General features: G+C 48.9%; 2 protein-coding genes across 2 annotated transcripts; one reads left to right on the top strand and one right to left on the bottom strand.

Annotated features, from left to right (window-relative positions):
• The first annotated feature begins 3,934 nt into the window (after positions 1 to 3,934).
• On the top strand, positions 3,935 to 5,560 carry LOC101757316 (protein trichome birefringence-like 21). Its single transcript, XM_004987334.2, has 3 exons — positions 3,935 to 4,497; positions 4,590 to 5,138; positions 5,244 to 5,560. Exons 1-3 carry the CDS (start codon positions 4,000 to 4,002, stop codon positions 5,481 to 5,483), a joined length of 1,287 nt encoding a protein of 428 aa, XP_004987391.1. The 5' UTR covers positions 3,935 to 3,999; the 3' UTR covers positions 5,484 to 5,560.
• A 3,265-nt stretch (positions 5,561 to 8,825) lies between these two features.
• LOC101757719 (protein trichome birefringence-like 20) lies at positions 8,826 to 9,856 on the bottom strand. Its single transcript, XM_004987335.2, has 3 exons — positions 9,672 to 9,856; positions 9,251 to 9,595; positions 8,826 to 9,188 (listed from the first exon to the last, which is right to left on the bottom strand). The coding sequence occupies exons 1-3, from the start codon at positions 9,852 to 9,854 to the stop codon at positions 8,826 to 8,828; spliced, it is 891 nt and encodes a 296-aa protein (XP_004987392.2). The 5' UTR covers positions 9,855 to 9,856.
• Positions 9,857 to 9,921: the final 65 nt, after the last annotated feature.

Below are 9,921 nucleotides of genomic sequence, written 5' to 3' on the forward strand. Positions count from 1 at the left end.
TGTGGTTTTCTTCGAAAACAGTGCTAAGTATTAGTCTGAAAACAGTGCTAAGTACTCATCTTTAATTCCTGAGAAAACAGTGCTAAGTACTCATCTTTAAGCTAGGAATTTCGAAGCTATCAGATTTAACCTATATTTTCCAAAGAAGTAGTTTCCTCTCTAATCAACCAAACAATATTTGGAATCTAATTCTAGGAATTAGTTTCTTTGTACATCCAAACAAGAAAATTGAAATGAATCTAATTCTATGGAATTTAATTCCTATTGAATCTAATTGCTAGAATGAGATTCTTAGAATGAGATTCAATTCCATCCTAACAAACGGGCCCTTATTGAATTTTGAGTATTTGGTATTGCATAGAACAAGGTAGAAATATTATAATTAATGAAAGCATACAAAAGAGAAAAGCAAGTGTGATTATTTGCACATTCTAACACTTTAAGATTGGACATAGGTGAAATCAAACTACGATTTCGATGCTTTAATAAAGCACATTGATCGACACCTAAAATATTTATCTCTTTAAGAATTTTCTTAGAATGTTATTTAAATCAAATAGATATATAATCCTTATAAAATAATATAGAAATCATATAAAGCTTATTAAAAATTTAAAGATGCCTCTAGATAAAAGATTTTATATAAGATATTTTATCATTATATAAAAATTATAGCATATATGTTTTAAATATGGTTATATAAGAGCACTACTAATGCTATTCTTGTTAGGACAATTACAAAGTAATTGATTATTAAATATCTACAAAAGCTAACTAGCAACAACTTCCTCATCGCTGAAGTCTCGGAGTGAGCCCATAACATTTGTTGGAGGTGTCGTGGCACATGTGAAGTTAGAGTGATCCCTAAACTCTACATAGTGTATGAAAGACCTATATGCTGCTATGTGTTTAGGATTGTCGGTTTCTATGTACATATTTAATGAAACATTTATTTTTATCTGAAAAACTTATAAGTTTGATCAGAATAATATAGTAGAATGATATATATTTGAGAACAAAACATGAATATTATGTACACTTATTTGTAAAAACTTGCGTTTGTTGAGCACTTCAAAGCTCATAGGATTCTTATAGAGGAGCATGGTGTCTGATGTAGTGCACCTCGACCACCAAGAACATGAAGCCGATAAGTCGGTCGAGTGGGTAGCACACCCACTCGTGTAAAACGATGTTCACGATAATCTCACACATGTCAATGGTACTGATGATATTAGGGTTGACATTCACCCGCACCCTCATACCCGAATCAGTGTGCGTTGCGAGCAAATCATGGATCTGCTTCATAGTTTCCACCTCGACCTCTATCTTCTTCCTGCTCTCTTCTTCCTCATATCTTATGATTGATCTTATCTTTTTATTGATCTTTGCTAGCTGTTATAGACTAGTCACTGACTATATGGTGCGAACATTACAGATATATTTCTTATTGATCTTTGCTAGTTGTTGTAGACTAGTCACTGACTATATGGTGCGAGCATTACATATATATTCCGATGATTTATTAGGGAACAAATGAAGGTGATTGCCATATTTTGGTGATTTATTAGGGAACAATTGAAGGGTTTGTCATATTCCGGTAATTTATTAGGGAATGATTGAAGGGGATTTGCCAATGTAGAGAGGATTGCGAAGATAGTCTGGAGAACCTCCGGTTTGGAACTGATCCTTACAACCGAAGGATAGACAAGCAGTCGAGATCATTTAGGTCATATTTCTGCAATTTCTTTATATGAATCATTATTTTTGAAAAAATATAGGTCAGAAAAGTATAATAAAAATAAAATTGCTTCGATGAGCATTTTTTTTGCCTTGTTGTCTCCTAGCAAGCAAGAGAGCAAGTCCTGTCATGGTTCGTCTCTCCCCAATCATGTGCATTGCTCGGCAATAAATTTAAAAAAATTAGCACTTTAAAAGATAATTTGAAAAAAATAATAAATTTACTACAATTTGGTACTTCTAAAAACTACATACAAATCCAAATAAAACTACCTATATAATTTACTAGTCCATGAGGGAGTAACTTTGAAATAGTACCAATGATTTGTAATTGAGGGAAATGTACAGTCGGCCCTCAAACTTGGCATAGAGTATCATTTAGGTCCTTGGACTTCTAAAATGCACTCCCTAAACTTACTAATTGGTCCATCTGACATCCAAATCTTCGTACCCCACGTCAAACTGTATGCGTGGCACGCTGATTGGGATGCTGACGCGTCCTGACATGTAGGGTCCACATGTCAGATCCTCCCCTCTTCTCCAATGCTCCAATCTTATCGATGACCATGGCTAGCGTGGCCATCCACCGGCGCCATCCCGGTCGTTGGCCGCTGTCCCGCCGCCCCAGACGTCGCCCGCTCACCGTTGTCCCGCCATCCGCCCGCGCATCCCAATCCATGGCTGCCGGCGGCTCCTCCCGCGGGCACGGTGACGACTCTGAGCGGCGGGATCGAGCTCCCCCATGAGCAGCGCGCGCACAGCGCGAGCTCCGGTGGCGAAGCGGACGGACCAAAGGGAGCGCCGGCGACGCGTTAAACAGGGTGAGGTCAGGCGATGCGGAGTCGTGGGAGCGCGGGCGGACGGCGGCGGCGGTCGTGGCCGTGCCCAAGTGGTCGGCGGCGCTCGCCCGGACGGCGGCCGCGTGACGCTCGCCCCTTTCCTCCCCATCGCTGCAACCTGCGAGCTCCCCCCCACCCACTTCGATTTGCCGCCGGCCAGGCTTGTGGGGGCAGTGCGGCGCGTCTGGGGCGTTGCGGTAGGGGTAGGCTCGGCCGGAGCAGTACATGGTCGGAGGGCAGGCGGTGCCAAGCTGGTGGAGGTGCGGCTCGCCGGATGTGTGTGTGAGAGAGAGAGAGGTGAGGAAGAGAGAAGGCAGATAGAAAAGTGAAGAGCCGACATGTGGGTTCTACGTGTCACGTTCACGTCAACGCATGCCATGCAAGCAGTTTATCGCGGACAATGGTGATTTGGATCTCAGTTGAACTGGTTAGCAAGTTAGCAAGTTTAAGATATGAATGTGCATTTTGAAAGTTTAGCGACCTAGACGACATTTCCTTCGAAGACCGGACGTACATTTTACTCTTTCTAAATTTTAAACATGCGTAAAATTTTTCTTGAGTGCCCGTATTTCCTTTGCTCTAGAAATATAGTGTTGATCCAAAATTTGAATTTTATGCATATTTAAACTGAACCAAAACACAACCAAACAAAAAAACTAAATTCTTCATAAACCTATACTCACTCCATGTGCCGCATCTTTTCTCTTCCTTTCCCTGATCTACCTGATCTAGCCCAAAACCAGCACCAGTCCAACCCCTATTCCGGCCCGGTCCGTTTCCACCACCTGTCTCCTCACCTCGCCCCCGCGGTGCACGCCGCCGTCGCGCGTAAAATTCTCTGACCAACGTCAACGAGTACCTCGCCGATCCTCGCATTAACACCCTGCACGCACCCATATCCTCTCCTTTATCTGCGACGCCCCGGTCAAGCCGACGCCGCCGCACGGAGATTTCCGCCGGACGGGGACCTCCCGTCCTCCCCCGAGCAGCACCCAAGCCGTGGTGAACTGGTGATCACCTCGTGCGCCACGCCGCACTGCGCCGCTGTCGGCCGAGCCACCGAGCAGCTCCCTAGGCCTGACGCCACGGCAGCTCTGCACTCGCCACCTGCGCGCAGAGGCAATGCCGGAGCTCTACACAGGCACTACTCCGCCGTGAAGCCATCTTCCTTCACCTCTCCTCCCGATCTCTTATACCGTGGTCCGTGGCAGCAGGGTTTTTGTAGAAGAAACTTCAACTTGGTAGTCGTGCAACGCACACAACTTTGACGTTTGACCCCCACCGCCTCCGCCAACAGGCAATACAAAACGCAAGCTAGACTGCGCACCCTGTATTTTCTTCCTTCCTCCATTCCTTGACTGTTTCCTAAGCAAGAAAGCATCCTCATCTGCATCTCCTTGCCACCTCGTGTACAACCTAGATCATGAAGCCCCACAAGAGCAACCCTTCTTCTCCTAAGCGCTCGGCCGCCATTGTCACACCCATCGTTGTCCTGCTGGTCCTTGCGCTTGTCTCGGTCTACGACATGACCTTCTCTAATCGTTACCCGCCCATCGACCGGGTCGCGACCTCCTCCTCGTCGTCGTCGCTGCCATCGCCGATCAACAACCCCTCGTCTTCTGCGTCTCCGGCCACCACCGTGGAGTCCTGCGACCTCACACGGGGCCAATGGGTGCCTGACGACGAGGCTCCATACTACACGAACCTGACGTGCCCGTTCATCGACGACCACCAGAACTGCATGAAGTTCGGCAAGCCGAGCCTCGAGTTCATGCGGTGGCGGTGGAGGCCCGACGGGTGCGACCTCCCCCGCTTCGACGCGGCGCGGTTCTTGGATGCCATGAGGGGCAAATCCATGGCCTTCGTCGGCGATTCCCTCGCCAGGAACCACCTCAAGTCCTTGCTCTGCCTCTTGTCCAAGGTACGAAAGTTACACGAACACTTGTGTTAATCCGGTTCTTGTTCGTCTGTGCTGAGGATGCGACGCGCCGGCCATGCGTGTATGTGTTGCAGGAGGCACATCCGGTGGAGGTCGGGACGTCGCCAGAGATCGACGTGACGGGGAGGGCCGTCCGGCGAGACTACCGCTTCGGCGACCACGGCTTCACTATCTCCCTCTTCTGGTCGCCGTTCCTGGTGAAGGCCAACCAGTCGAACGCGACGCTCGGGCAGTGGGACCTCCACCTCGACACGGTGGACAGCCGGTGGGCGGCGCACATCGCCGACTTCGACTACATCGTCCTGTCGGGCACCAACTGGTTCCTACGCCCGTCGCTGTACCGCGAGGGCGGGCGCGTCGTCGCGCGCAACAGCGCCGCCGCGGTCGCCGGGAACCTGACCGAGCTGCCCGGGCCCCGCGCCGTGCGCGCCGCGTTCCGCACGGCGCTGGGCGCCATCGCGGCGCGCGAGGGGTTCCGCGGCAAGGTGGTCCTCCGGTCGGTGACCCCCGCGCACTTCGAGAACGGGGAGTGGAACACCGGCGGCGACTGCGTCCGCATGCGCCCGTTCCGGCGCGGCGAGCGCGCATTGGGCGCCGTCGAGGCCGAGTACCGCGGCGCACAGGTAGGAATCGAATCGACCTCAGTCCTCGACGTGCGTGCCAGAGTTTTCGTCGCCAACCGCGACACGTGAGTTGTGAGTTGTGACATGATTTGTTCTCGGCTGTAGGTTGACGCGCTCAGGGAGACGGAGGCGGCGGTGCGGCGGAACGGCGGGGAGCTGCTGCTGCTGGACATCACGGAGGCGATGGACCTGCGGCCGGACGGGCACCCGAGCCGGTACGGCCACCCGCCCGGCGGCAGCGTGGAGGGGAGCTTCATGGTGGACTGCCTGCACTGGTGCTTGCCGGGGCCGATCGACCTGTGGAGCGAGCTGCTGCTCCAGCTGCTGATCGCCCATCCATCATGAGCATTGATCTTGGCGACGCAGAGTGCACCGAACGGAGAGAAATTTGATCGATCTGTAAATGGGTTATGGATGTTTGTTTGCCGTCATATAACGCAAAGCAAATTCACATTGTTCTATGCAAAGGAAGCACTTTCGTGTCAAGCTGGCAGTTCGTTGACTTGCTTTGGCTACTCCTGCGTCGATCTCCTGTTCTAATCGTGTTTAGGTGAGCAGCTCCACGGCTCCACCATGGCTCCGTCCGGCAGTGTCATCATTGGGAGGAAAAAGAAAGGGAACGCGAGGACGAAGAACGTGCGCTCCATAATCCAACTCTTCCAAGATAGACTTCAAGAAATGGAATCATAGTATCATTGAGCGGTTGAGCCGGCAGACAACTCAGGATCTGTTCAGACATGCACGCCACAATTCCACTCTTAGATTCGTTTCGTAGATGGAATCCGATCTTCATTTATTTCAAAAAAAAACGATTATCATCAAGGCCTGTCAAGCAAGTGCAGAGCTCGGACTGGCGGCGGCAAATGCCGTCCATGACCCTGATTAATGAGACACGCCGCGATCAATGCTGCAAATCGGACGGAAAGATGCCATCTGCTCAACTTAATTTACACCTTGGGTCAAACTCTCTTGTACACAGGACAATTAAGAACTCCTGAGGGAGTGAGAGTGTGGTTGACTTCCAACAAAGGGCAATCTCAACGGAAGGTTTCATGGGAATTTTATGAGCATTAAATTGTATACCACATCAGCAATTTTGTTAACTTGGCAAGTCCATTACGAGGAAAGAGAAGGGAGAGTTTCATCGGATGTGAGAGGAGTTTCATTCCCATGACACTCCTTATGCATAGTTATCAAGTTCTTGATCTTAGTACTGTACATAGTCATTCGGTGCACAGTTCAGCTCTGCAGCTGGCGTCTAGCGAGACATTGCCATGGGCGCCGGTTTATGAAATCAGCAACAGTTGACCAGAGAGGTAGTACATCAAGATCATTGTCCTTGATGACTGATGAGGACTTCTTGAGCAGTTGAGCTAGTGATGTTGGTTCACGGTAAAATTTTGAAGGAATCAATCTTTTTATGAAATGAAATGAAATCTTTCTTCATGTAACGTGCAGCTCTCCTGGTGGTTTAAAAATCCGTCGACAGATAAATAGCAAAACTAAAAAAAATCCATTTTAACCCGCCCTCCCAAAAGTCTGCATTACTACAAATGTTCAACTGACCTCGATTTGCATAACCGGGTCAATTTACAACTTTATGCGGTTTTAGTTAATGGATTTGGATACAGACTACATCAGGAGAGATTTTTTTGTCATGTGTGGCATACTCGTACAGGAAACAACCTGATGCACTTTTCTTTAATGCACATGATTAGCCACTTGATATTTTTGTCATGTGTGATACACATGTCAAATGCAGTTTAACAATTTTGCACTCAATTCGTTGTAGCCTGTACAATGAAACATTCATGTTCTTTAACCAATACATGGTGAGCAAATGAAGCAACGCCTCGCTCCAAGCATCAAATGGGTCTTGGCGGCCAGTGCCTGTACTCAGAAACTTGTGCACAAATATTTTTCGTAAGGGGGTTTATATGTCCATGTGCCAGCTCGTTGACTTGCTTTATCAGTTTAGCTACTTCTTTTTGGGCAACTTGGTTATTCTAATCGTGATGGTCTAGAGATTGTGAAGCACCGTACCTCTCCACCGGCAATGTAACAATGATCAGTGTGCAACGTGCACTCCATGATTCCACTGTTCTCAAAAGGGAATGAGATCATTGTGATGACTTGCCGGTATCTCAGGCTCAAAGTCTCAAACAAACGGCCTTGCTGGTTCAGTTGGTTGACAATCACAGCCACTAACATACCCTACTAAAAAAATTAAAGTATCATTGTTTATAACACCAAATAAGTATTATTAGATTTCTCATGAAATATTTTTACATTATAAATGTTGATACTATAGTCTCTATAAACTTGGTAAAATTTAAAATACTTTGACTTGGTATGAAACTAGAATTACATTCAGATGAAGTGTGTGCGCGCGCGTGCAATGACACAATGACATCTATGTAGATAGCAGTACTACCTTAAAGTTCACAGGGCCATTAAGGAAATGGAAATAGAAGTGTTTTTTTGAGCATTGTTTCTTCTATGTTGTTGGACATTTTTGTTTTTTTTTTCCCATGCTTAAGTTTAGTTGATTCCTACATACGGGAATGCACGTGCTCCCTCCGTTCCAAATTATAAGTCGTTTTGGCTTTTCTAGATTCATAGATATTATTATTCATCTAGACATAGAGTATATCTAAGTGCATAATAAAATACATAAATTTAATAAAACTAAAACAACCTATAATTTGGAACAGACGGAGTACTATAAGATATTATTTTCTTTTTTTGAAAGGAGAGGTTGAGATATTGACATACTCTGCGTGAAACAACACTGTTGTATTCAGACCTGGATCAAGGATCATGATCAGTGAGGCCATAGCATCTATAAACAGTTACTAGATGGCATCTGCTCAGCTTGATCTGCGCCTTGGATTGGATCCCATCCTCTGCGCCACACAATTGAAAACACCTGAGGCTGTAGTTGACTTCAGCTTGATAACATGCATGGTGCTTGTGCTTTGCATCAGAATCAGATAGTCAACTCTGCAATGCTCGTTCTACGTAAGAACATTGCACTCGGTCTCTACGCCTCTACCCATATACGGTTTACTAAAGTACTGCATCATTTTTCTAAGGAAAAACATCACTAGCCAACCCGGAGAGTTTGATCTAGCTTCTAGGCCCGTTTGGATCCTAATAATCATAATTTAGACATAAATTAATTAAGTTAATATAGTTGTATGTGGAATATATTTATATATTATTATTGGCCATTGGGAGAGATACTTATGTGCTGCACTTATACTATAGGGAAGCAAGTCGAAGAGCATGCTATAAGTTGCACATTAGAAATATAGCATGAGGATCTATAGAATCAATTTCCATCTCCCACCCCGTGAATTTAAGATAGACTTATATCTAAACTTTGAAAAGTCGCGGAATACCACATTCCAAGACAAATAGCCTACTCCATTAAGTAGATTCCAATTTGTTCAAAATGAAGGGATCCAAACGGAGCATTATTTTCCCCGATACCTCAATATGTGAAGAAGGATCGGTACTAGCACTATTCGGCATGGACTTGCAGCAGGATGTGCTCTTAACTAACGGTGCATATTGTGGAACACACAATGCTACGGCACAACACAACACCAAATTTATCACCTTTTGCATCCAATTTGATGCAAACATGTACAAAAAGGACAATATGAACATGCACGCCTAGCATTAACTGGTGAGCAGATGAAGCAACAGCTCGCTCCAAGCGTCAATGGGGCCTGGCAAGCACCAGTGCACGCAGTCGATGCCGAAGCCAACCTTCTCGTGCGGCCAGTGCCCGTACTGCCCCGGGTGGCCGTCCCCCCTCATCTGCATCATGCCGCTGACGTCCAGCAGCACGAACCGCCCGGGCTCGGCCTCGGCCGCCGCGGCGCGGAACTCCTCGACCTGCGCGGCGTGGAACGCGGCCTCCGTCTCCGGGAGCGCCGACGCCGCCTCGCCGCTCCGCACGGGCCGAGTCCGGAGGCAGTTCCCACCGTCGTACCACTTGCCGTTCTCGTAGTGCGGCGGCGCCACCGTCCGGACGACCACCTGCCGCGGAACCCGGGGAGGCCGCGCAGCGTCCGGAGCGCGGTCCGGAACGAGGCGCGCACGGCGCGGTGCGGCGGCACGCGGGTGGCGTTGCTGGGGTCGCCGCCGCAGTCGCTGCAGCCGAGCACGCGGCCGCGCTCGTGGAGCACGACGGGGCGGGTGAACCACTTGGCGCCGTTGAGGACGACGTAGTCGTAGGCGGCGGCGTGGCGCGCCCACTCCGGGTCGGGCTCGTCGAGGTACACGTTGTGCGGGTCCATGAACTGCAGGGCGCCGTCGCGGGTCAGGTTCCACCGCACCAGGAACGGCGTCCAGAACACGGTCACCGTGAAGTTGTGCTCCCGGTAGTGGTAGCTGCGCGTGCAGTGCATGCAGTCCTTGGGCTCGATCTCCTGCGGGTGTTCCACCTGCAACCAAAGGATATGGTATCAGCGTGTGATCATCTAACGTTGCAACTGAAGAAAATGAAGTGTGTGTACATACCGTGGAGAGGAGGCACATGAGCGACTGCATGTGGTTGCGCGCGACGGAGTCGCCGACGAAGGCCATGGACTTGTGGCGCACGAGGCGGAGGAAAGCGGCCGGGTCGAAGCGCGGGAGGTCGCAGCCGTGGGGCTGCCACCGCCACCGGAGGATGGAGCCGAGCTCCGGCTTGCCGTACTTCATGCAGTCCTGGCGGCTGTCGATGAACGGGCACGTCGCGTTGGTGTAGTAGGGCGCGGCCGGGTCGGCA

This window comes from Setaria italica, unplaced genomic scaffold (assembly GCF_000263155.2).
Source record: "Setaria italica strain Yugu1 unplaced genomic scaffold, Setaria_italica_v2.0 scaffold_112, whole genome shotgun sequence".
In the NCBI taxonomy this organism is placed as follows: domain Eukaryota; kingdom Viridiplantae; phylum Streptophyta; class Magnoliopsida; order Poales; family Poaceae; genus Setaria; species Setaria italica.

Bases quoted from the DNA above. Each gene is read 5' to 3' on its own strand.
- LOC101757316 (XM_004987334.2), top strand. From the start codon at position 4,000: ATGAAGCCCCACAAGAGCAACCCTTCTTCTCCTAAGCGCTCGGCCGCC. The intron at 4,498-4,589 runs GTACGAAAGTTA...TATGTGTTGCAG, and splicing joins TGCTCTGCCTCTTGTCCAAG to GAGGCACATCCGGTGGAGGT. The intron at 5,139-5,243 runs GTAGGAATCGAA...TCTCGGCTGTAG, and splicing joins CCGAGTACCGCGGCGCACAG to GTTGACGCGCTCAGGGAGAC.
- LOC101757719 (XM_004987335.2), bottom strand. From the start codon at position 9,854: ATGAAGTACGGCAAGCCGGAGCTCGGCTCCATCCTCCGGTGGCGGTGG. The intron at 9,596-9,671 runs GTATGTACACAC...CTTTGGTTGCAG, and splicing joins TCATGTGCCTCCTCTCCACG to GTGGAACACCCGCAGGAGAT. The intron at 9,189-9,250 runs GTGCGCGCCTCG...GTTCCGCGGCAG, and splicing joins GCGTGCCGCCGCACCGCGCC to GTGGTCGTCCGGACGGTGGC.